Here is a 27,214-nt window from a genome sequence, read left to right as displayed (position 1 = left end):
AGTATGGGGATTTATAGTTTAATCAACTGTTATTATTTAAATGCCAAGGTTCCACATGGCTTTGCTACTTATTAATTTATGAATTTGTCCAGGTCAACTTTCTTCATAAGCCTTGCTGTAGAATGAATGAAATATTGCCATGGTGATAGGGATGGAGAGGAAGCATGCAAAGAACTCATGACTTTGGTGAGAGCTGTGCAGTCTAGCACCTTGTCCCATGTGGCTGCTGAGCACCAGCAGCAGCGTTGCGGGGCCCATTTGAACTTTCTGTACATGTGCAACACACAGCCGTCTCACTGAAGAATGTGAGCTGCTTAACAAATCATTTCATGTGGAAGCAATAATATGAAAACCAGGAGTTCCTGTTTTCAAATAAAACACATTATCAAAGATAATTGTGATGTACTGCTTAAATATTTTCCCCCATTTGTATCATTATTAATCAGGCAAATCTACTCTAGAATATAATAGAAGCTTACTAAATATATCTGAAAAGAAACAAATTAGGTTGTTTCCTATACTATAAAATTAGGATTTTTTTTTTATCTTGGGGGCTTTTGACATTTGACAAAGATCACTGATCTGGATGGGTTAGGAAAAAGCCAAGGGAGGACTATGCATAAAATTTTATTGTTCATCAGAGGAGGGGTGAGAGTTTATAAATAGCACCCCTCCCTCCTCCTTGCCCAATGTCTATCCCTCATGAGTTATTTTTGTTGGCTACGTTAAGAACCTGACATTTGATTCATTCTCAGTGTGTCCTGCCTTGGTCCTTTGAAACAGAATGGACAGCGAGCAAAAGGTCAAAGCTGTTGTTGCTGGTTGCAAATGTACAGGGCCACAACTGACAACAGAGCCTGAGGAAGATCACAATATTAAACATGGCAAAATGCTTGGTCAAGATCAGGACTCAACGAAGCCTCCACTTGCACATGATGAACCACTGCAGCAGTAATGTGTTTGTTCGTCTGCTGAAACATGGCTCCAAGATCACACCTCGAAATGCTGGTACGTGCTTTGCCCTGAGCCATCTGTCATTCTATGCCTAGTAAGTGTGATTGCTTCCAGCTGCATGCTCACCCTTGGTGATCCAGAGAGAAGCTAAGGATAATGTGACCTATATTCTCTTATATAAGGCATGAAGAAAGGGAGAAAAATAGGAAGAAGAGAAGTAGAGAAAGGCATTGAGAAGTGTAAACAAGTAAGTAAGAAGGGAAATAAGAAGCCAAGTTCTATTGCACAACAAAATAATAAAGGTTACCTTCTTTATTCAATAGATCCAAGAGGAGTGATGCTGTGTATTCTTCCAGATTGTTCAATAATGAGAGACGATACTGATAAGATATAATAATGAGCAATCAAAACAGTTCTCTGTCTCTCGTCATGAGAGTTTGGGATCTCGGGTCTGTTTCTGAGTATGAGGTAGAGTCCCAATTTTATCTTCAAAGCAGAACTTTATTAAAGTAAAATATCAGGCTTTCTTCTGGTCTCTGAGGGCTTATACACAGAAAAAAAAAACCATGCAATCCACATAAGTAAAATTAAAATTGAATAAAAATAAACAGCTAAATAACTACATTCAGGCTGCTGCTATACCAATTTCTTTTCCAGATAACTATCATGTTTAAGTCTAATGGTATTTCATGGTTTGAGAAAGTGAAATAGAAATTGAAATAGAATTTTAAAGTCAGATCCACAGCTACAATGCTGTTGAAGTTATATATGTTCTTATGTTTGTGTGTGTTTTGTCAGCAACTAGTGACAGTACAATTTATTTTGAAAAGTTGCTGGAATTAGTCATAGCTGAGTAATATCTACAAAATTGACTTCTTAGTTGAGATTAACTATATTTTATGCTACTGTGAGTGATGTGTTTCTGTTTTAAAGCCTATATATTTACTCTTTGTTTTGTTTGATGGATGCTTGTGTGCCTAGGCTAATCTGTAACTTTCTGTGTCATACAAAGGTGTCTTGGAACTCACAATTCTCCTTTAACATCATGAGTTATGTGATTTCTATATGCAAGCATTATGTTCATCTTATTTTTAGAAGCACAAATGTATAGAACATTTTCTTGTGCATCAATACTCTCAATAACAAGTTCGAAATGCTGAAAGTATCACTTAATGTGTTTTTTTAATGAATAGAATTGTTCTGGGTATGGTATTTTATGATGCATTTTAAACTTATGATTGATAAAGAATTTCCATAGTAATGGATATTAATATGAATCTTTTCAAAATGGATCAGATAATATAGAGGATACCTGTCTAATATAGAGAAATAATCATTCAATTCATATAATCACGAAAATCAGCATTTCTTGTTTTTTTGTTTTTTGTTTTTTTTGGTAATAATGGATAGTGATGAAGGTAACTTAGAAACAAGTATTTCTCTATGATTCCTAAAATATATATTTGTTAGGGTATAGAATACAGATTTTATTGAAATGATACAATTATCTTTAAAAGACACTATCAAAATAAGTATGAGAATGTTTGCTCTCCACATAACTACTAAATCTATTAGGACCATGTATGTAGCATTTGGCAGGCAAGATGCCTGAGGATGTAGGTCAGTCGTAGAGTCATTTCTTATGCACTAGGCTCTAATTTCGGTAACCCAGAAATTTAAATAAAGTTCCAGCTTTTTGCTTTACCTGAAAACAGAAGTACAGTCATTTCCTAAATGCGTCCTTTGCCAGAGTGATATATTTTTCTAAACGACACAAAATGATTGCCTAGCTTCCACAGTTTATATTAGGGTTCACTCTTGGTATACCTTAGTACATGTTATGAATCTGTAGAGGTACATGTTGGCACTGCATCATAAAAACTCTTCATCTCAATTGTTATCCCATCTCTTATATCCTCCCATTCCTCCTTCCCTCCCGTTTCCCCTACTCCCCTCCCCTATGACTGTGACTGAGGGGGACCTCCTCTACCTGTATATGCTCACAGGGTATCAAGTCTCTTCCTGGTAGCCTGCTATCCTTCCCCTGAGTGCCACCAGGCCTCCCCATCCAGGGGATATGGTCAAATATGGGGCACCATAGTTCGCGTGAAAGTCAGACCCCACTCTCCACTCAACTGTGGGGATTGTCCTGTCCATGGTCTAGATCTGAGTGGGGGTTTGAAGTTTACTGCATGTATTGTCCTTGGTTGGTGCCATAGTTTGAGAGGTACCCCTGGGCCCAGATCCGCCCATCATAATGTTCTTCTTGTAGGTTTCTAGGACCCTCTGGATTCTTCTATTTTCCCATTCTCCCATACTTCTCTCACCTAGAGTCCCAATAGGATGTCCTCACATCTATCCCACTTCCCTGGTAGGTGAAGACTTTCATGGGACATGCCCCTTGGGCTAGTGTCCAGATATAAATGAGTATATTCCATTTGAGTCTTTCTGCTTCTGGGTTAACTCACTCGTTATGATCATTTCTACTTCAATCCATTTGTCCACAAATTTGGGGATTTCCTTGTTTTTAATAGCTGAGTAATATCCCATACTGTAAATGTACCACAGTTTCTTTATCCATTCTTCTACTGAGGGACACTTAGACTGTTTCCAAATTCTAGCTATTATGAATAAGGCTGCTGTGAACATGGTTGAGCATATGTCCTTGTTGTGTGCTGGAGCATCTTCTGGGTAGAACCACTTAAAGAAATGCTCAATGTCTTTAGTCATCAGAGAAATGCAAATCAAAACAACTCTGAGATTCCATTTTATAGCCATCAGAATGGCTAAGATCAAAAATTCAAGTGACAACCACATGCTGGTGAGGATGTGGAGAAAGAGGAATGCTCCTTCATTGCTGATGGGAATACAAACTAGTACAGCCACTTTTGAAATCTATCTGGCACTATCTCAGAAAACTGGGAATAGGGTTTCCTCAAAAAAATGCTTTCAATGACCTAAAATTCTATTTGTTACTCTTATAGTTACTGTTTTCTACAAACCACTGGTTGTCACTTAAAAAAAAAAAAAAAGAAAAGAAAAAGAAAAAGAATAGAAAAGAAATCTCTATCACCTGTTCCAGACAGTAGCCTAGTAGAGTCATATAAGATGCAGATTCTTCTCTTTCTTTCAGCTACAAATATCTATGATTTATCCAGGACATCATTTTAAAATTGAATTTTATAACTTAATTGGATATACTCATTACTTTCAAATTTTTACTTTTAACTATTCCTATAATATTTCCTCTTTTATTGTTTCTGAAAAAGTGTAGATAATTGTAGATAAGTCATGTCTATGGTAAAAATCTCAAGTCTTTGCCTTTTCAGAGGTAAAGATTTAATGCAAAAGGGGCCAAAATAAAAAGAGCACAGTATTGTGTTTGGTCATAATGATAAACAAATCCACAAGATGGAATGATAACTCTGAAGTTAAGTTGTGATTGGGAATAATTAACAGAGAATCTTAATGGACAGTGGCTTAAATAATAAGATAATAGTTTTTAATCTAACATAAATTCCTGAAGCAAATTGTGAGAATAAGTTTTATTATCTTTTTCCCCAACTCTTCTAATTGGCAGAGTTCACCTCAAAACAGTGAACTTGGTTATGATTTCTGGTTTCTCCTTAACTTCCAACATTGTCAAACTATTAGGTTAGTTTTACGTCAACTTGCTACAAGCTAGAGCCATTTGTTTTCCCCTCTATTCTTCTTCTTCTTCTTTTTTCTGGGCGCAATGGCAATTGTCTATAATCCCAGCACTCAGAAAGGCAGAGGCAGGCAGATCTTTGTGAGTTTAAGACCAGCCTGGTCTACAAAGCAAGTAAAGGACAGCCATGGCTACACAGAGAAACTTTGTCTCAAAGAACAAAAGCAAACAAATAACAACCAAAAAAAAAAAACCCCAACAAACAAACAAACAAAAAAGAAAATGCCTCCATACAACTAGCCCACAGATTAGTCTTTGGATAACTAATTTGTTGATTAATTCTCTGTTAATGGTTGGTGAGGAAAGACCAAGCCCACAGTGAGTGGTGAAAGCCCTGGACCGGAACTCTAAATGGTATAATAAAGGAGGCAGAGTAAGCTGTGAGAAACAACTCAGCAAGCAACATTCCTCTATGGCCTCCATCTTCCGGTTACTACCTTGAGTTCCTGCCCTGACTTGTTTCTGTGATAGACAACGACCTGAGCATTGTAAGATAAAACAAATCCTTTCCTTACATCAGTAGAAACCAAACTGAGACAGAAGTTGTTTCCAGTGAGTAGAATATTGCTGTGAAATATTCTACATAACCACGTGTTGTGGAGAAGATTACAGGAGTTTGAAACTTTGAGTTAGAAAAGACATGGAGTCTACAGAGATTAATGGGCTATTTGGGAACTTGGAAGATAAGGGTGAGAGCAGTCCAGTTGATGGAGGTCCTGTCTCTGTCATTTCAGAGACAAGCCAAGATTTTCAGGACCATTTATGTGATACCTTGAGTTAAGATTCTATGGCTTTGGTCAGCTGGAGCTAAGGCTGTGATTAACAAGAGACCAGAACAACTGTAATGAAATCTTTGCTTTGCTCCTATAGTCAAAATTGGTTAGCAAGAGGTAAAGAATGGGTTGTGATTAAGAAGAGGCAAGCATCATTGAGGTATAATCTTCTGGGAAATTTTTCCTCAGCGTCAGCAAACAGAAATTGTAGTTGATGGGCATCATATGGCCGATGCCAATAAAGTGTATGTCATCATGTGTCAGGGTCAGAATCCTCAAAGAGAGGCCAGGAGAGGCCATTGATGGGGGTGTACCCTCAGTTGCCAGGGAGACCCCATCATATTAGAGATACAACTACCATGGATGACCATGAGGGACAGCAGCAGATGTGGAGTGGAGCCTGCCTGAGCCTATTAGACATATAACGTGCTGTGTGTGACAGACCCAGAGAAATGGAGCTGGCCAGACCCTTTGGAGACTAGAGGATCATAAGTCACAGACATATGACACCAAGCTTTGCACTGCTAGATTTTTGTTTTGTTTTGTTTTGGTTTGATTATAACTAAGCCCTGATCCTCTTGGAATAAGAAAGTACTTAGCTTGGTTTTTTTTGTTTTGTTTTGTTTTGTTTTGTTTTTGTTTTTGTTTTTGTTTTCATTTTGGCCCCTACTAGGAGCCCAAAAACCTGATAAGAGACTTTGAAATATTAGAGAGATTTTAGTTACTTATTGAGACTTATATTTTAGAGAGACCTTAGGTTTTTAGAGATTGAACTTTTAAAATATTTGATTGCATAAAGACCTTTAAAAGTTGAAATGGTTTATATTATAATCATGATATTAATGTGACATCTTAGGGGAACAAGGAAAGATTATGGTTTAATAATGATGTGTTTTTGTGTCAATCTAACAAGGGGTCAGTTTTGTTAGTTTTATGTAAATGTGACACAATTTAGAATCTTTTGGGAAGAGAGACTCTCAATTTGAAACAAATATTGTAAGACTGGCCTGGAGGGTCACTTGGTTAAGAGAACTAGCTATTTTTCCAGAGGACCCTGGGTTAATTCTTAACACTCACACACATCACTACCTCTAACTTTAGTTCAGGGAATCCAAGACCCTCTTTTGTCTTCTGTAAGCCCCAAGCATAGATATGGTACACAGATGTACGTTCAGGCAAAGTACCTATAAACATAAAATTTTAAAAAATTTAAAGATTGGTCAATAGGTAAGTGTGTTGGGTATTTTCTTGATTAATGACTGATGTGTGAAGGTCCATCCCACTGTAGGGGGTGAAACTGTTTTGGGTTGTATAAGTATACATGCTGGGAAAGCAAAGAATAAGCCAGAAAGTAGCACCGCCCCTACCAGTGCCTGCCATGGCTTCTTCTTTAGTTCCTGCTCTGACTTCCCACAGTGAAAAGTGTGACTTGAGAGTTGTAAAATAAATGAAACCCTTTTCTTTCCAAGTTCCGTACAGCCATGATGTTTTATCAGAGCAATAAATGCCCTAATAGTACAGAGTCACTACCTTTCCAGTGTGTTCCTTTTTAATTTATTTACCTTTATATCCCAATTGTACAACAGACCTAAAGAAGCTAAATAACAAGGAAGCCCTTAGGGAGGATGCTTAGTTCTCATTCAGAAGGACAAATAAAATAGACACTCAAGTGTTTGAAGAGAAGGAGCTGGATGGGAGTCCACCATAGAGGTCCTCTGAAAGATTCCACCCAGTGGGGGATCAAAGCAGATGCTGAGACTCACAACCAAACTTTGCGGTGCAGCACAGGGAGTCTTATGGAAGCATTGGGGGATAGAAGAATCTGGAGGGGACAGGAGTGCCACAAGGAGACTAATAGATCCAGTGTGCTTTAAGAAGCAACAACCTAGCCTGGCTATAGAGAAAGAGGGAGGAGGACTGCTTTGAGTTTGAGGCCTGGTCTACGAGGTGAGTTAAGGACAACCAAGGGTATACAGGGAAACCCTGTCTTTAAAAGGAGAAGAATTAGAAAGAGAAGAAGAATGAGGAGGAGGAGGAGGAGGAGGAGGAGGAGGAGGAGCAGGAGGAGGAAGAGAGGAGGAAAAAAACCCTTTTCTTTATTTCTATTAGGATTCAGAAATACACTGGTTCTCAAAATAAATATTGCTAGCAGACTAGACATACCCCTTCCACGTGTTTTAGTATGCTAATTGTAATAGCATGTAAACCTTGAGTTATGAAAGGAACTTTACATACATTAACATATGTTCATTTGCTTGCCATAGCTCATGCAGTTATGACTTGAATTTTCATTTAATTTATGCATAGGAAATAAGAACATATCAATTGTTAGAACTGGTTCCTTAGAATTAGTAAAAAGTCAGAGTCCAGCAAACTGATGTCAGAATTGTATACTTAAAGTCAAAGGTAATTTCCAAGTGGGTAATTAAGGATTCATAGTTATCCAAACTTCCTTAACCTAGAACATTCATTCTGAGGAAAAGCTGGCAGCATTTTCAAGGATAGAAGTACCTGGTAGTCTCAGGCTGAGCAGGTCTTAATCAGCATAATGGAACTAAACATCTGATTGACACTTTCAGGAAGAAGGTAGAGTGAGAGGAGCAGAGAACTACAAGGAATTGTCTATAGAGGCCAGTACAGAGATTGAGTGAACTGAGGTAGCTCAAGTCAGTTAATGAAGGAAAAAAAACAAAAACAAAAAACCCTGTCAACTCATGGAGGCTGAGTGATGAGGACACAGAATGAATATGCACATACCAAATGTGTGAGCACTTGCATGCACACCTGTATGCAAGTGTGTGTGTGAACTTAGCACTGTAGTCATTGAAGACTTTAGTGAAAGCCATTTCAATAGGCAGTATGCAGAAAATAATAACTGAGAAATGTAGACAAAAGGACTATATAAGTTCTCATGAGTTCTAGGCATTCGTCACAAAAGATAATGTTATTTTAGGTATGAGAAGAGTCAATGGGAACAGAGGTGAAACTGTGAAGTTAGTAGGTGGTGGCCACAAGAAGAGAACTCATTATGCCAGATGAAGTTTCCTAGAATAGAAGAGGGGGAGAAAAAAAAAGATTACTGAGGTATTGAGAGACTACCACCTTCCTAAGAAGCAGAGGGTACAGAAACAAGAAAGACTTTAGGGTTGCTCTGTGTATGAGTGTGTGTGTGTGTGTGTGTGTGTGTGTGTGTGTGTGTGTGTGTGTGTGTGTGTGCATGTACATGCATGTGTGTCTGTGTGTGCATGTGAGTGCAGGTGTGTTTGTGTGTGTGCACATGTGTTTGTGTGTGTGTGTGTGTGTGTGTGTGTGTGTGTGTGTGTGTGTTTGGCCAACTTTCCATTTTTTAATGTTGTTTGGAATCACAAGGATAAGTTTTCATAGGTTTAACTTAGGATAAACAAGTTGCATTCCAAGTATGTCTGGTATGAGATATTCTGAAATGACCAGTTGAAAATGAAAATCTTTATCAAGAACGTATATGACATTCAAGAGAATTTAAAATTTAAACCTATGGATCATGAATTTCATTTGAAAGATTAAAGTATATGCTGCTTCATATGAATAGAAAACTTTTATATGACTGATACCACATGCATTGTATAGTAAAAATTTAAAGTTCATTTTATCTCAGATGTAACTACCAATAGCAAATTCTATATTGCTTTGGTCTGTATGTTATCTATGATACAATAATAGGTGATATGACATCAGATGAACTGAGAGTAAAGAACATATTAATCATGATATAAAGTACAGGCACAAAATGGATCTGTTCCAGGCAAATTACATGAGTGGTCACTCTATGTGTAACAAGGCTGTGGTTTTAGTGAATAAAAATTAGTTCAATAACATAGAGGAATAGAAAATACTTTGGACTTTGGATCCAGACACTCTGAGGAACAAATCTCTGATTAACCCCTTCTTTGGGGAAAGGTAAGTGAGTACTTTTATCAGGATCAGTGGCCTGGAATACTTGGTCAAATTAAAATATCGGAAGTCTAGATGATAATTTTTAAGTTTTATGAATAATAAACTATCTGTCTAAGAAAACTACAAAATATATTGTGTGGGTTGCACAGATCATTTGTAAAAATAGGATTTTAAAAGTGTTAGTTATAGCAAATCTATTTAGCTCTTTCCACCTATCAAAGTTCTCTGTTACTCCATACAGTTCACATTAAGTTCAGTCAGGCTCTGGGGACAGGTGATAGGGGACCAATATTAGAGGTGTTAGGAGTGCAAGGGAGAAGACACTGTGCAGGACCCAAGGCACAGTTGTAAAGAATTAGCACTGGACTATTTTTAATGGTCTGATCCACCTTATGTTTACAAATAGTCGGTGATGTTTCTATGTTGGTAGCAACCCTTAAGTGGGAAAAGGTTGAAACAAGGTGACAGGGTATTATTGCTGGAATCTACATGAGAAAGGACATCAGATCTTAGCTGGGTAGTCCAAATGAAGAGATTAAGAAGTTGTCCTGGGCATGGTATTCTGTGCACATTCTGAAGGCAGATATACAGAAGCCATCCATAGGCCCAGTGTGAGTGTCAATAAGGAGAGTAAAGGTCTTTGTCTGAGCAAGTAGAGTGTGGGTTGCAATCAAAATATGCTGTTCTCTGTAAACTTAAGCTATCCCTTATCTGGGGCTACAATAGAGGGATACAAGAAGCAAAAGATATGGAAAGTACATAAGGAAGATATGAAAATTCTTTTAGATCCCAGCATACTCAGGTAATCAAGTTTATTCCTTCTCAAGTCTCCGATGGAGTTGAAGACCAGGTAGCTTAGTTTTAAAATGAATCTTCATTCTTTAGGGGTTAAGATATTTTTAGGTCTGATAAATGTTTTAAGTTGATAATGACAAGATGTGATAGAGACTATTTTACATTCAGAATTTTAGACGCACCAAGATAGGAAAGATTTTTTTTAAGGCTATAAAATACAAGTAGTCAAAACACTAAGAATGTAACATTTATATAATTCTTGACTGTGTCATGGTTCTTCTTACAATAGGTAGTTTATTGTATATATATGTAGTAATATAAATGTATATGTAAAAAATGTTTAAAAAATTATTAAAAAGAATATTCTTTTATAAACAACAACAAGAAAGCCGATGTTCCATTTTCATGACTATACAAATGAAAACAAAGCAAAAGGGGGTGGTATTTGCAGAGCAGTGAACGTACATACTCAGGCAGAGTTTTATTGTTTTCTAAGCAGAAGAGTCTAGTGACCTCCTGGGCAGGAGAAATCCTCTCACTAAAAGACACTAAACATTCCTAAAATCCATAACAGTTTTTTAAAATTTTTACACATAAATATAATACATTACATACAACAAGAATAACCATGAAACAATCAGGAATTATATAAATGTTGCATTCATAGTGTTTTGGTTATTTGTATTTGGCATCCTTGAAAAAAACATCTTTCCTTTCTTGGTGAGTCTAAAATTCTGAATGTAAATCAATATTTATCATATCTCATCTCTATCAACTTAAAACAGCTATCTAGACCTAAAAATAACTTACCTAAAAACAACTAAGCTTAACTGTAAAACTAAACTATCTGGTCTTCCACCCCATCAGAGACTTGAGAAGGAATAAAACTTAATTAGCTGAATAAACCAGAAGTGCAGGTTAGCATCTTCCAAAATGAAAAGAATGACAGAGACAGTTTGCTGCCTGAACAGTCATCCAAAACTCTCTACAACGTTGGAGGATCATCTTCAGCCTCTGGCCCGGTATATCTGACAGGCATATCTGTGAGGCAGGAACTATCGAGGACTTGCTTACGCTGTCTTGGCAGAGTTTGGCCCTCGACTCTGCCTGCATCCAAGCTGGACCATTTTAAGGCAGAGTTCTGTCTGTGGCAAAAATGAGGACATTTTACTCAGTGGATGGTTTGCCACATTTGAAGCCATCTCCATAAGGAGGCTCATTGGTGCTCATCATCTTATTTGAGGTAGGCTGGATGTTGCTAGGAATTACTCTGTCTTATTGTCAGAGAATCTTTAAAATAATAAAATATCTTTAAATGTCATATTCTTTATGTTTCTGAGGTTTTTGAAGACCTTATATAACTATTTTACTTCATCTATCTATAGAATCATATCTATCTGTTAAACCTAGGATGAATAATCTGGTGATAAAAATAGACTAGTAATTGACATGAACATGATTTGATCAACTAACAATTAGCTTGTATTATTTAACTATCATAAACTCCCTACAATAGCACTTTCAATATTAGAAGTAAACCTTGTGCTATATTTGAGTTGTATGGGTACAATACCTCATAATAGAGTAGAAATATCTATAATGTGTGTGAAGACTAATCTTAAATTTGAATTCTATATACATCTATCAATATTAAACTTATTTTGCATCAATATACAAAATATAGACCAATGAATTAAAAATAACCTTATTTGTGAGTAACAATTAAGGCCTTAAGTTGAGGAGTAGATTCAATAATCTACTTTTTTGTCATATCGTTCCTGTATATTTCTATATTCCCCTTCCTTCTTTTCAACCCCTATCTCCATACCAAAGAATGAAAAAAGAAAAGAGATACATCCCTAAGCCCAACCTCGTTTTCTCTCTGAATAAGGCTAATAGTAACTTACAACCAATTTCCACTGAAAATAATCATCTGTAGCCCCAAAGAGCAACCAAAAACCTACCCAACTCCCTTTATGGAAAATGGGGCATCATTCTCTTAAGGTTTCTTCAGGCTCATCTGTGGTGAATAATGCCTTTGTAGGGACCCACTAAAATTGGGAAAAATGATTAAACAAGCCAGGAATAGTATTTGTGGTCCAGTTTCTAAGTGTTGAGAAATTCTAGGCTTAATTAAAGTTCTATGTGGAACAGTCTGAAATGCTAGGCCAGTTGGGATCAGAAGCTTTCTTCAAAGCTGTCCTGGGAACTTTTCCATTCTGATTAGGAACAGCAACCTGAAGGATACAGGATGTCATCCACCGGCCTGCCGAGAGAGATGAATCATGTCAAACCTCATCCAGTGTTGTTCTTAGGTCAGATCTACCAAAAAATAGCCATTGGCTCTTGAAAGATAAAAGTAAAAAGCAAAAGCTCATTCCTATACTTTTTGATGGCAAAAAATTTGTAAACTGTTTTGTGATTCTCATTTACCAGGGGGTTTTTTTGGGGTGGAGGAGGGAGTTCAATTTCATGGTGGTATATCTTAGAGAGAACATCTTTGTTGTTTTGTTTAGTTTTCATTGAAAACATAAGGCTCAGTTAGGAGAGTCAGGCTCTAATCTTGAAAGGAGTTGCTACATTTTCCATGCACTGGGAAACACATCTAACTTTTTCTGTGAAAAAGTTTAAAGTACAAACCTTTTGACCAAGAGTTTTCCTTCTGGAATTCCATTTAAGAGAAATGGACTGAAATAAAATAGAAGTAATCTTTGTATGTAAAGGTAGCTTCTGGAACACTTTTTGCAAGTAGACTAAGAACAACTAATTTTTCATGTTAATAAAAAACAGGTTTCAACATGAAATTGTTTAAATTTAAATGTTAAGTGTAAAGAAAAAAGGTGATTGTGCACACAGTGTGGCTACAATTACTGGTTAAATATTCTTCACTAAAAATGGTATACAAGTTAGGTGGTATACAAGTATTTTAGAGGTCAGGAGTCTTCACACATTTTGAAATATTTTCTTGGACTTTACTGATTTACTATCATTAAACTGAAAACCAGAGATTTAAAATCCTCTCAAATTTAAAACTTTATATGGACTCAATTTCTGAACATTATATGCTCAAAAGTTCTGGATATCAGAACTTTTCAGATTTTGGGTTTATGGATCAGAAGTCAACTTATATTCAATATCAGTATTCTGTAACACTAATCCCAGATGGAGACCCATGGAAGACTAAAATAGGAAAGCCAGCAAAGTCCAACTTGATTGGTCAATGAATTCACTTGTATTATTTACAGGACTATGGGTGAGGGGTTACTTAAGGAACAGAAATGACTCAAAGACAGCTAGGCCATTAAAAGCCCATGCTCACAAAATCTGGAACACAGGAGACCACTCATTGTATGACTTGTAGGCAGCTTGACAGGGTAGAGACAGTCCCTTCCAGGTACCTCAGTTAGTCTGATCCTTTTCCAGACAGCATAACTGGTCATTCTCTTTCAGTAAACTTAGTTGGTCCAAGACTTTTATAAGCAGCTCAACTTGTCTAGGACCATCTTTCAGCATCTATGTTTGTATAAGCTTGAGGAAAGAGAGGCCTCAAATACCTGTTACTTTCAGGAACTTTTTGATGGCTTAGAGTTGTTTAGTTACTGAGTCATACTGGGCATCCCTCCAGACCACCGTGAGCCTCAAGCAAGCTTTTCTCCAAGGGGCAGTGTTTGAACTTGGAGAAAATTGTGATACGACAACTAGAAATTCCAAAATTGTGTCTAGAATAAAGACTATAAAACATTCCTCAGAAGTATAATGTTATTATGCAGTAGATTCTATAGTTCTACTCTAGTATTCTTTGAAAATGCTCTGTTGTGCTATAGTATTGAATACTACAAGACTTCCTTCCTAACTATAATAAATGGCTGAATTATGTTCATATTATTTTAAAAACCTGACTATAGTTGGAGATTTGCACACCATGATCACAAACCTAAATGTTCTTAGAACCTATAATCATTGTTTATTTAGGTTTTTTTGAGCTGAGAACTTGCAGTGTAAGGTCTGATACCAACATGACTTTGTTTAAAGTAAACACTCCACAGAACAGTTCCATGTATTCCTTGAACTCCATTTGTTTCTACATTCATATTTTTGTGAAACAAGCAAATCTGAAATTTAAACTTTATGAAATAATTTCTTTCCAGGTGCCCCATTGTCCAAAGTGGATGGTTCTGAGCCTCTGGTTGCCAACTCACCAAGGAAGGGAGCTTGGGGTGCAGACTATTCAAGTGAAGAGGAAGATAAAGTACAAGATGACCCCTTCACCATTTCTGAACTAGCATACAATCCCAGTGCGAGGCTGCTCCCTACCCCAGTGGATGAAGATGAAGTAGACAAACTCTTTGACTGTCTATCTAGGCTTGAGTTAGAAAGAGAAGACACAGATGTATTTGAGGAACTGGAAGCAGATGAAAATGCCTTTTTTATGGCTGAAGAAGAGAAGGTGAAGGAAACTAGTCAAGTTTTGTCATGGAGCTATTCTATCCTGACTGGCCGCATCTGGGTCAACCCTCGGGTCAAGCGTTACTCCAGGCTCCTTGTGGTGGGCCTGGGACTGCTGCTTTTTGTATTTCCCCTGCTCCTCCTCCTTTTGGAGTCAGGTATTGATCTTTCCCTGTTACACAGACACCAGAATTTGAGTAGTTTCATTATGAATACTACAGTCTCCTAAAGCAGTGGGGTGGCTAGAAAAGTCAACATTTTTGTCTACACGTTGAGTTTCCCCAGTAAGAATAAGGGCTGTATTTAATATTAGTATTATCTTTTTCAGTTGGTGCCATGTTCCAAATAGTCAGTCATAAAGCGGTATGTCAAACCTTTAAGTTGGTTTTCTGTACTTCAAAGTACTTAATACCAGTTTTTATTGAAAAAGGTTACTTTAGTTGTATGTTACAAAGGAAGCCTTTAAGTAACCAAAGATATGCTATTTTTACTGCCATGCAGATTTTCCTTATCCTACATTGGAGTGAGTTACTTTTCCTGCTTCTTTGCTACTGTCATGATTATGAAAGACAATGCTAATAACTAGAGTTTTAGTCAAAGTTAAAAGGAATACTTTTCAATATAATTCTTAGTTAAAGCTGGTTCTCCAAAAATTTTTATGCAGCTAAATTTATGCTGGGCTTTTTTTTCAGTTCATAAGTATTTTTACATTCAAAGAATTTTTGTAAACTCTTTTTGGAAAATAAGTCCATTTGAATTACTTAAGTCTATGTATTGTAAAATTAGGTTCACAAAGATGTATCAGGAATTTTTAATATTATGGCACCAATTTTTTTCCTTTTTTAATTAATTTATTCTTGTTACATCTCAATGGTTATCCATCCCTTGTATCCTCCCATTCTTCCCTCCCTCCCATTTTCCCCTTATTCCCCTCCCCTATGACTGTTCCTGAGGGGGATTACCTCCCCCTGTATATGCTCATAGGGTATCAAGTCTCTTTTTGGTAACCTGCTGTCCTTCCTCTGAGTGCCACCAGGTTTCCCCCTCCAGGGGACATGGTCAAAGGTGAGGCACCAGAGTATGTGAGAAAGTCATATCCCACTCTCCACTCTACTGTGGAGAATGTTCTGATATGGCACCAATTATTATAAAATATACTTTTGGCTGAAAAATCTAATACTTTATAAGTATGCATACATGGTATAGAAAAAAAAGTAGAAACAAATTGTAGTAAGTTGTCCAAACAGATGCTAGAACTGGAAATAATAGACAGGGAATGTTGAGTTGGCATGGGAGGGCATCTTTCACCATTTAGACATGATAATCCTGTACTTTCATTTATGTTATAGCAATGTGTTATAGCCTGGATAGTCAGGATGTTTGACAATGAAGTGAAATTTGTAGAAGAAATACTACAAAGATACACTAGTTAGTTGCATATTGTTCACTAATTGGAGTGAAAGAAGATGGATTGGACAGATCGAAGGCATCAAAAAAGAACTCTGATGATCCTTGTGGGCAAATATCCTCTAATGTGGAAGTGATAATGATGAGGACATTCAACAATGTAAGGAGCTGCTCTACTGCTTTTAAAGTGTACAACAGCACATTTCAGTGATTTTTAAATGACAGTGTAAAAACTTTAAAGTAAAATATTTTTGATCCTTCACAACATTCATTGTGAATCTGTGAAAAAAATTGTGTGTGTTGGTGGATATGAGTGTATAAGTGTATGTTTGAGTGTATCTGTATATATGTACCTATGAGTGTACATATTTACATATACGTCAGTGTTTGTATGAGTGTATCTCGATGTGTATATTTCTGAGTGTATTTGCTTGGATATATGTCAATGTTAATGTGTATTCTGTACATATGTGTATTTGTGTGTTTGTGAGTGTGTATCTGTGTATATCTATGTATGTCTCTATGTGTATTTGTGTGCACACATATATATGTAAGCATGTGGGACTGTACATATGTATATATGTGTGTTTGTGTATGCCTCTGTGTACATATGTAGGTGTGTATACTTGAAGATATGTGTGTCTCTGTGTGTGTTTATGTTGTGTCTGGTCATCTGTATATATCTTTAATTGTGTCTGTGTTTATATCTGTGTGTATGTGCTTCTGTGTGTATGCGTATATGTGCATGTCTGTGGGGGTGGTAGAGGAAAAGACAGAAAAATAGGTAAGAGGAAGAGAGAAACCATAGATATATTCTTGATTTTCAGGATGGGCACTATAAGCCTTTCTTTGCTGGGTTTCCATAAGATCTTATTTTATCTTACTCATAATTGAGTCTTCCATTAAAAAGAGTGAAAGGACCATCAGATGGCATACAAACTTAGTTTAGGTAAAGAAGATAGGTGAAGGAAGAAATCGTTCAGTACTTTTTTTGTGTCATTAAATCCATGAACAAAAGGGCCTTGTGCTTTCTGTTAAGAATGATTATCAACACTGTCAGAACAAAGAGAGAAAATGATGCTGAGTTTACAGCACAGAATGTAGGATTCCACCTATATTTAAATATTCAACTGCCTTCAGTAATAAAGTATATAATAGATCCCTAATTCTAATAAAATTCACACATTGTCAGTAACTGATTTCCAATGTGGGCTTCTAATCTGCTGGTTCAGCTGGCTCAGGAGCCTTAGAGTTATGCCACTTGCTATTACATCTGCAGAGATTTCTTCTCAAGAGCTTTTGGTGTTTGTACTGATATAGAAATGTATTTACCTTCAATAGAACCTGCAAACATTTTACTTTGGAAGTTTGTAAGTAGAACATTTTTCCAGTGATGCTTGAATTTTTCCATTTTTTTTCTCTCCTATAACTTTGGAGTTATTAATATAGGGGTTCTCCAGTAGTCAACTTTTCTAATTACTTTCTTTTTTCTTTCAAGTTTTGTCTCCAGTAAATCACCTAGTCTTCACATTTAAAAAATATGTTAAAATTAATATTTTTAAGTTCTGGAAGTAATTTCACATGTAAATACAAACTGAATAGTATTTTCAGAAAAATGTTATTGAGTAAGGAAAGAGTAAGTCCTAATGACTTTAAGTAACCGCTATCAAAAGTAACTCTGGGACTCTAAAATATTATTTAATTGAATCAGAATCTTAAAAAAAAATAATTGTATTGTTAAAAGGCAGTAAACACTTGCCTGAATCAAATAAAGAAAAAAATTGCTTTAACAGATGGTCAGGATATGATACAATGAGACTGGTGGTCATGATTCAACATAATAAAATTCAGAGTTCAGGGCATATGTGAGAGTAGATTAGGTTTCATATTATGGATACATGGCTATTTAGGTAATGACACATTTATATAGATAAGTGCTACATGATTTTCACATATAATTATTTATGCTTGTTTGGTATTTTTTCCTCTTAAATATTATGGTGGAAAAGTCTATATCTTCAAGGATTTAAAATTTTCATGAAAATCATATCCTTCCACACACTCATGTTCACAGTGAAGTAGACATGTACCCACAACATGTATTTAATAATATTACAAACTATATAACTAGGATGATGTGGGTAAATTATTATATGTTGTCTTCTTAGCATGAATTATAATGTACAACGTTATATATTTGTAGTATATTTTGTAGTTTATCTAACATTCCTGAAGTCTGGGGGTGATTTACAATGGCTCAATTTCACAGGTTTACAAAAGATATGAAATCCACATTACTGTGCTTGGAGCTGTATCTTATTATATTGATATTTGCATTTATACAGTTGTTTAATACATTGATATAATTGCAGGATGCTTAAGAAACACTGTGGGGTAGAGAAATTTTTTGTACTTCAGTTATATTTATGATGAAGCTTTGGAGTCAGTCTGTTAGAAACTGCAGGAAGATGTGTGTTAGGTGCAGGCAACACATTCACTTCTAGTGATGACAGCCTGAAAAGACTCCTCAGTAATAGAGGAAATTCACACTCTGGTGAAGTTAGTGAGACCTAATGAGTGTTGAGAACAGTCCAAGCTGGGTATTATGAGACACGCCTTTAATCCCAGCATTTGAGAGACAAAGGCAGAAGAAGGTAGATCCTGAGTTCAAGGTCAGCCTGGTGTACAAGCAAGTTCCAGGAGAAATCCTGTTTCAAAAAACAAAGAAACAAACAAAAATGAATAAACACATACAAAAACAAAAGCAACCCCCCCTCCCAAACAAAACCCTAATACAAAACCAATGCTAGGCAGAACAGTGTCTGCTATGTCTTGTCCATGAGACTTCTCTTTTTATCTGCTGATTCAAATAGAAGAAGGCTCTCTCCCAATCTTTACAGTAAAGAGTAAGTACTCAGAGATGCTTTCACCCCTGGAATGATTCCTAGGATTGTTGTCGCTGACGGGACTTGAGCATCTTTGGGCAAATTTTCTCTACTTGGGGAAGATACTTGCTGAAGGTCTCTGCTTACTTATCTTCTTGCTTCTTCTTTCCCTGTCTGCCTTGGACCTCCTTTTGGACTTCCAGTCTCTATGCCATAGCCAGAATCATCAGGACCTGCACATGGTGGACCCATTCAAGATTCGTTTTCCACATTCCAGGCTCAGTTTCTGACTGGGTAGATAAGTTCATGAGTGAGCTCAGGGAAGCTCAGCTGTCATCACTTCAGAGAGGAAGAAAGAAACATCACTTGGGCCTCAGGCTCCTGCTGTACTCACCCATCCTTTAGTAAAACTGATTTAAACCCTCTTCTGGACATTGCGTCTTTTATATACTGAAAAATTAAGTGGTGACACTATTGTGGTTGATACTTAGGTCTTTTAACTTACAATTTCACAGCAAGGAAGTGATTGAGAAGCTTATTTTTGCTTGAGGCTTGGGCATCAAAGAATGTTTGTCACACACAAGGGATCTCACAGCCTCCACCAAAGAGAAGGAATTAGGAATCAGTTTATAATGGAGGGTTGGTTGGAGATGTACAACCCTATTATGCACCTTTAGTTACTGAAAATATCTCTTTGGAAAGGCCAGAAAGGCCGTTCTTATGGTTACAAAAATATTTTTCATAAAATTAAGAGGTATCTTTTGTGGTTACTATGTTTCAAATCACATCTTTTATGTTCCAGTACCTTCTTCAGTTAATATAAATCACCTTGATTCTTCTTATTCACAGAATTATGGTTGTAATCCTAGAATTTCTAAGAAATCAAATTTTCAGAGTAAAGAAAAAATCAATAAAAACTGTGTGTATAGTGTTTGCCACCTACATTCTTTGGAAGAAGTTAAAATTTCAGCATTCTGCTACCAGTCTACTCTTATTTTATTGGCACGAATCATTTCCATCTTGTCTTGTCAGTCTGACTTTCCTGACATGGCTGACCTCGTGGTTCCTCAAATGGCATATCAGATAATACCAATACTCACTGTCTAGCCATATAAATCCCTAGGCATAGAATTAACATATAGTCTATCTGCTTTGCTTAGATTTCTATTACTGTGATAAGAAGCTAGGACAAAATACCACTTAGAGAGGAGAGGGTTCATTTTGCTTGTATTCATCATCATCACAGAAGCTAAGGCAAAAAAAAAAAAAAAAAAAATCAGGGTAGGAACCTGGAGACAGAAACTTATGAGTGGCCATGGAGGAGGGTTGCTTACTGGCTTGTTCCACTTGGCTTGTTTAGCATTCTTTCTTATACAACTCTGCACTACCAGCCCATAAGTACCCTGGCCTAGGTCCTTTTATATGAATCATTAATCAAGAAAATGCTTGACAGATTTGCCAGTGGGCCAGTCTAATGGACCTATTTCCTTAACTGAAACTTGATTTTCTCAGATGACTTTAGAGTATGTCACACAAACAAAATAATCTAACCAGGACAATTACCCTTGTCAGCTTCAAATACCAACTCATTATTAAAGTATAACCTTTCCTTTTTGGTTTATCCCTAAGATCTCATATTAATGTCAATACCACAATATTTTATCACATTCCAAAATTTTAAAATCCCATAATCTTTAAAATCCTATACTCTTTAAATGCATAGTTTCTTTAAAATATTCAGTTTCTTTAAAAATTGTCAGTCTCTCTAAAATATCCAAGGTCTCATAACTATGGGCATCTTAAAAAAAACAAAACAAAACAATTTGGTCTTACATCCATCTGAATGGCTAAGATCAATAACACAAGTGACATCTCAAGCTGGCAAGAATGTGGAACAAGGGGAACACTTCTCTGACTCTGGTGGGAGTGCAAACCTGTACAGGCAATATGAAAATCAACATGACACTTCATCAGAAAATTAGAAATCAATTTACCTCAAGACTCAGCTATACCACTCCTAGTCATATATGCAAAGGACGCTCCATCCTACCCCAAGAACACTTGCTCAAAAATGTTCATTGTGACATTACTGACAGGAGCCAGAAACAGAAACAACCTAGATGTCACTCAGCCAAAGAGTAGATTAAGAAAATCTGGTACATTTACACAATGGAGTATTACTCCTTTGTTTAAAATTAATAACAACGTGAAGTTTGCAGGCAAATGGAAGCAACTAGAAGAAATTATCCCAAATGAGGTAACCCATGCCCTGAAAAACAAAAATTATATTTATTTATTATTTGAATTATTTTTCAGTAATTTATTCGCATCACCTCCAGTTTGTTACCCTCTCTCTCATATTATCACATTCCCACCCTCCTTCTTTTTTCCTCCCTATTCTTCTCGCCTAGTCCTCTGCAGGGGTAGGAGGATCCTCTTCTATCATCTGACTTCAGCGTATTAGGTCTCATTAGAATGTCCTGCATCCTTTTCCTCTGTGGCCCTGCAAGGCTGCCCCACCAAGGGGTCTGAACAGGGGGTCTAGGTTCTATGCATGTATTGTATGCATGTATGTATGTATTTACGTATAGGTAGATATTAGCTGATAAGTAAATAATAGTCATGACACAATCTACAGACCAACAAAGGTTAGGGAAAGAGCAAGATTCTGGGAGAGGAACACATGGATCTCCTCAGAAATGGGGAATATAGTATACTTGTTGATGGACTGAAGATGTGTGAGGAACAGAGTGGGATGAATTAAATTCAGGAAAAAAAGGGATTGAAGGAAAGAGTGCTGGAAGAGACAGCTGAAACTGGGGAGCATTTGGAGAGCAGTGTAGAAAGCTACTGCAGTGAAAACTTTCTGGAATCTCTGAAGATGGCCCTAGTGAGGATTTTGTGTAGTGGAAGATATAGAATCTGAACTGACCATCTTTTGCAGCTAAGCAAGGCTTCTAGTGGTGGGACTCGGTTGCATTCAGTTGAGTTATTGGCAAAGCGGGTCTTACTGAGATCCCTAAAAATCCCAGGCTAATGCTAGAATAGAGGGTCATTCTCTGGAAACTCATGTCTGGTCCCCATTGCAAAGGAAAACATCCATATTGAATGTAAAGAGGTTGAGCTGATACCTGCATGGAGTCTTCAAGCCTATATTCTAGTTTGTGTGTGTGTGTGTGTGTGTGTGTGTGTGTGTGTGTGTGTGTGTGTGTGTGTTCTGTTTTTGGTGTTTAAGATACTCTGCAAGACACAGACAGAGAAACCTGTATATCAACCTAGCCAAAACCACTTGACCTACCATCTGTCCTGCTTGCAAGACATGGTGGGGAAATGGCAGCACAGAACTTATGGTAGTAGCCAACCAATGTCTGTCTGATTTAGCCTGATGCCCACACCATGACAAAAATGAGCCCAAGCCCAACACTGCATGGGTGACCAGGAACCACAGAGAAGATACCCTGCAGACCCAGGGCAAAACCACACACAACTGGCAATAAAAAAGTAAGTAAGTAAGTAAATAATAAAGAAATGATTCTTAGTGAAATTCTGCTATACTTATAAATCATTGCTTTGTCTGGTCTTTATAAGAAAGGCTTGACCAGCCTCACCAGAAGATGGGACCAGGTGCAAAGATCCAGAGCCAGACATTATGCAGAGAGAAAAATCTAAATTTGAGGTCTCCATCAGGTCATTCACCTTGGAGCTCAAGGAACATCATGGAAAAGAGGAGGCAAAGATTGTAGGAGTCAGAGGGGACGGAAGATAGCAGGAGAATATGAATGCCCCTCCCCCTGAGTCAACTAAGTCGGCTCCTATGGGCTAACAGAGCATGAAGAGGCAAGCACGGGCCCTGCAGAGCTCTACACCAGGTTCTCTGTGTATATGTTGTAGCTGTTAGCTTGGTGGTTTTGTGGGATTCCTAGTAGGGGGAGCAGGTGTGTCTCAGACTCTTGCCTGCTCATGGGACTCTTTCTCTCTTGTTGCTTTGCCTTGTCTAAACTCAATATGAGGGCTTTTTGTCTTGTCTTATTGTATCTAATTTTGTGGTATTTGGTAATGGTATCTTTTGGAGGCCTCCTTTTTAAAAAGGGAATGTTTCATTTGAAAATGGTTATCAATTGGAGATAATTTCTGGATTAGGGATGAGGGCTTGTGTCCATTTCTGTCTCTTTAGGGCCCCATCTGTCTTATACTTGTGAAATCCCTGTGCATGCTGCACCAGCCTGTGAGTTCATATTTGCATCAGTCCTTTTGTGTCTAGACCATCTTATTTCCTTCATGTCCTCCATCACCTCAGGCTCGTACACTCTTGAGTTCTTTTTCCATAGAATTTCCCTTAGACATGGGTTAAAGAAGCATCAAACTTAGTACCAAGCATTTCAAGGTTTCTCATTTCTACACATTGTCCAGCTGTGGGTCTCTGTATTTGTGCCCATTTTCTTCAGGAGGAAGCATCTCTGATGAAGGCAAAGCAAGACACTGACATATGAATATAACAGAATGTCACTAGGAGCATCTCTTTTGCTACATTATTTTATCAGAATGGTGGTAGTTTGTTTTCCCTGATGTCCCTTGCCTATCTAGTCTCAAGTTAATGAGCACCCAAGCAGGGTCAGGAATGGGTTCCATCTCATGCAGTAGGATTTAAATCCAATCACATATTGCTTACTCACTCCCAAAAGCTTCATTCCAGTATTGCACTAGTACATCATGTATGCAGGTCATCATTTTTTTTTTTAAATCTGGGTTGATGTTTACCTTCCTCTTTTGGTAGCATGCAGAGTACCTACCAGTATGATGAATACTCACCAGTAGGGGAAAGGCTCTAAGTAGGAACCAGCTCAACTTCTCCATATTCAGTGATCTATGTAGGTGTTTCATAGCCTCACATTCAGGTTTTTGCAAGCAACAGATAGGATTGGAGGATTGGCAGTAGCCTGGGTTGTTTGTTGGTTCCAGTGATGGTCCTTTGGTCAACAACTCAATTATATGTAACCCATTTCCAGAACTGAAATCATCATATGTATTCTCCAGTACTTGGTGTGATTACATGTAGCTCACCTTCCTCTACACACACACACACACACACACACACACACACACACACACACAGGTAGCTTAGTAAGAAGGTCAGCTGGGTGCCTCGCTGAGCCAGCAGGTTTTCACCCCAGCTCCTGGCTCCTGAGTCCTTATTGGTAAGTTTCTACTGTACAAGTGTTATACCAAGATCTCTCAGTGTAATATCGAGATCACCCAGATTGTGACCCCCACAAAAAAGACCACCAGGCCCCTCAATGTCAATGCAACACACACAGAGTCCTGTATTACGGGCTCAGAGCTTTGGATCACAATCCTTCCTGATGCAGCAGGATAAGAGAGTGACCCTGAGCTTCAAGGGCAATGAGCTTATAAAGGGAACGGGAGGAGGGGGGGGGCAGCTGTGGGTTACAGGAATGTTGATCTTTGTGCAGATTGGGTGGAGGCTGGATCTTCAGGAAAGCTGTAGGTCACAGGAATGTTGACCTTCAGGCAGGTTGGGTGGAAGCTGAGTCTGGAGGGGAAGTCTTTTTATCTCAGAGGAACATTGGGAGCTAACTGTGGAGTTTCTAGGGACTGCTGGCAAGTGTCATTCCCAGAACACAGGGAGAAGGGTCACCTAGAGGGCAAGCTCTCATACAGAACATCATTAATTGCAAAGGTGTTCATCCATTCTGGAAAGGAATATGATACTTTCTCAGAAAATTGGGAGTAGCTCTACCCTAAGACCCAGCTCTACCACTCGTGGGCATATACCCAAAAGATGCCCCACCATGCAACAAAGACATCTGTGCAACTATGTTCATAGCAACCTTATTCGTAATAGCCAGAACCTGGAAACAACAGAGATTAAAGAAAACTGTGGTACATCTACACAATGGAATACTATTCAACTATTAAGAACAAGGAAATCTTGAGTTTTGCTGGCAAATGGATGGAATTGGAAATGATCATCTTAAGCGAGATATCCCAGACCCAAAAAGACACTCATGGTATATACTCACTCATATGTGGATTTTAAAGCAACATAGACAACTTAGGAGAGACTCTACTCAGCAGGGTATAGGGATAGTTACAGAGACTTAAAGTTGGACATTGGACAGAGTCCTGAGAATGTAGGGTGGCCCTGTCAGGCCACAAAGGAAAAGGTCATATGTAGCACAGGGTATAATAGATAAACTCAGGTCAGAGATTAGGGGAGGAGAGCTCCCCTATCTAAGGACTAGAGGTGCGAGAGAAAGGGGATGAGAGTGGGGATGGGGGGGTACATGAGGGAGGGGGTGGAATCGGGAGGGAAGGAAAGAGGGAGCTCCGATTGAGATGTAAAGAACTCAAACTACAGAACAAGCAGGCAATTTATATTCCTAATCCCACTACATGGGAATAATTCTGAGTCTGGCAGAGATATAAAAGTGAAGGCATAGTGAGGCCTCATGTTGACTACAGATTCTCTGCAACTAAGTATTAGAGTACACTAATAGATAGGCATGAAGGAAGATTTGCAAATCCCTTACGTTGACCCATACAATGCCCCGGAAACTAGCTTTAATTGTTCTGTGCATCTCGCATATCTTGTACTGTTGGCTCTGTTTCTTAACAATTAAACTTTATTATACAATCCAACTAGCTTACACAAGAAGGAAAAAATGTTTGTTTTTTTTTTGTTTTTTTTTTTTTGTTTTTTTTTTTTTAGGTGCAGTGAACTTTATTGATGGTATTCAAGAGAGTAGGGCTCCCTGGGCCCCTCCCATTATTCTGGGGTCTAGGATGGAGACTGTGAGGGGAGATACTCAGTGTCAGGGGCAGAGTTGGAACAGGGACTCCTCAGCAGCCGAGGGCCTCTCTCTCGCTCTCGTGTCCTTGCTGGGGTAGGGGGTGGGGTCCAGGGCTTCTTACTCCTTGGAGGCCATGTAGGCCATGAGGTCCACCACCCTGTTGCTGTAGCCAAATTCATTGTCATACCAGGAAATGAGCTTTACAAAGTTGTCATTGAGCGCAATGCCAGCCCCAGCATCAAAGGTGGAAGAGTGGGAGTCGCTGTTGAAGTCGCAGGAGACAACCTGGTCCTCAGTGTAGCCCAGGATGCCCTTCAGTGGGCCCTCAGATGCCTGCTTTACCACCTTTTTGATGTCGTCATACTTGGCAGGTTTCTCCAGTCGGCATGTCAGATCCACGACGGACAAGTTGGGCGTGGGAACACGGAAGGCCATGCCAGTGAGCTTCCCGTTCAGTTCTGGGATGACCTTGCCCACAGCCTTGGCAGCACCAGTGGATGCAGGGATGATGTTCTGGGCAGCCCCACGGCCATCCCGCCACAGCTTTCCAGAGGGCCCATCCACAGTCTTCTGGGTGGCAGTGATGGCATGGACTGTGGTCATGAGTCCCTCCACAATGCCAAAGTTGTCATGGATGACCTTGGCCAGGGGCTCTAAGCAGTTGGTGGTGCAGGAAGCATTACTGACAATCTTGAGTGAGTTGTCATACTTCTCCTGGTTCACGCCCATCACAAACATGGGGGCATCAGCAGAAGGGGCGGAGATGATGACCCTTTTGGCTCCACCCTTCAAGTGGGCCCCGGCCTTCTCCATGGTAGTGAAGACACCAGTGGACTCCACAACATACTCGGCACCAGCATCAGCCCATTTGATGTTAGCGGGATCTCGCTCCTGGAAGATGGTGATGGCCTTCCCGTTGATGACAAGCTTCCCGTTCTCAGCCTTGACCGTGCCGCAGAACTTGCCGTGGGTAGAGTCATACTGGAACATGTAGACCATGTAGTTGAGGTCAATGAAGGGGTCATTGATGGCAACAATGTCCACTTTGCCAGACGTGAAGGCAGCCCTGGTCACCAGGCGCCCAATACGGCCAAATCCGTTTACTCCGACCTTCACCATCTTGTCAAGGGACGAGGCTGGCACTGCACGAAAAGATGCGGCTGTCTCTGGAACAGGGAGGAGCAGAGAGCTAGGAAAAAATGTTAAAGGGACAAAAGAGTGAACCTTCCAGTATCTGTTCCACAGGATGAGTCCTTAGGTGTCTCTCTGGCCCACGTGCTAGTCCAGCCTGTTCGCTGCTCCACACATGCTCAAGCCCGGGCTGAACCTGTTACTTTCTCCTCCCCCATCTGCCTGAGTCAGGTGGGAAGGGCAGTCTCCTTCTCTCATTGAGGGTCAATTAGAAAAACAATAGCCCAGATGGGGTTCCCAGGTCTGCTTACTGAATTCCAGGCCCAGGGTGGCTCCACTCAGTCTGTCACAAGATATTCATGGGGTGCC

General features: G+C 38.6%; 2 protein-coding genes across 3 annotated transcripts; one reads left to right on the top strand and one right to left on the bottom strand.

Moving 5' to 3' along the window:
• The first annotated feature begins 771 nt into the window (after window positions 1–771).
• LOC311593960 (FERM domain-containing protein 3-like) lies at window positions 772–19,327 on the top strand. 2 transcript variants are annotated; one of them, XM_084775380.1, is made up of 3 exons: window positions 772–1,008; window positions 14,313–14,768; window positions 19,106–19,327. In XM_084775380.1, the coding sequence occupies exons 1-3, from the start codon at window positions 882–884 to the stop codon at window positions 19,117–19,119; spliced, it is 597 nt and encodes a 198-aa protein (XP_084631506.1). In that variant the 5' UTR covers window positions 772–881; the 3' UTR covers window positions 19,120–19,327. The 2 variants fall into 2 exon arrangements, with proteins under 2 accessions (XP_084631506.1, XP_084631505.1); XM_084775379.1 differs by lacking the exon at window positions 19,106–19,327 and having other exon boundaries at window positions 14,313–16,269.
• Window positions 19,328–25,588: 6,261 nt separating this feature from the next.
• Window positions 25,589–26,850, bottom strand: LOC311593365 (glyceraldehyde-3-phosphate dehydrogenase-like). The gene has a single exon (XM_084774587.1). The coding sequence runs from the start codon at window positions 26,831–26,833 to the stop codon at window positions 25,832–25,834; it is 1,002 nt and encodes a 333-aa protein (XP_084630713.1). The 5' UTR covers window positions 26,834–26,850; the 3' UTR covers window positions 25,589–25,831.
• Between the last annotated feature and the right edge of the window lie 364 nt (window positions 26,851–27,214).

This window comes from Acomys minous (genome assembly GCF_964271855.1).
Source record: "Acomys minous genome assembly, chromosome: 1".
NCBI lineage: Eukaryota > Metazoa > Chordata > Mammalia > Rodentia > Muridae > Acomys > Acomys minous.
The sequence above is the reverse complement of the archived record's forward strand: the minus strand, read 5'-3'. Positions and strand labels throughout refer to the sequence as shown.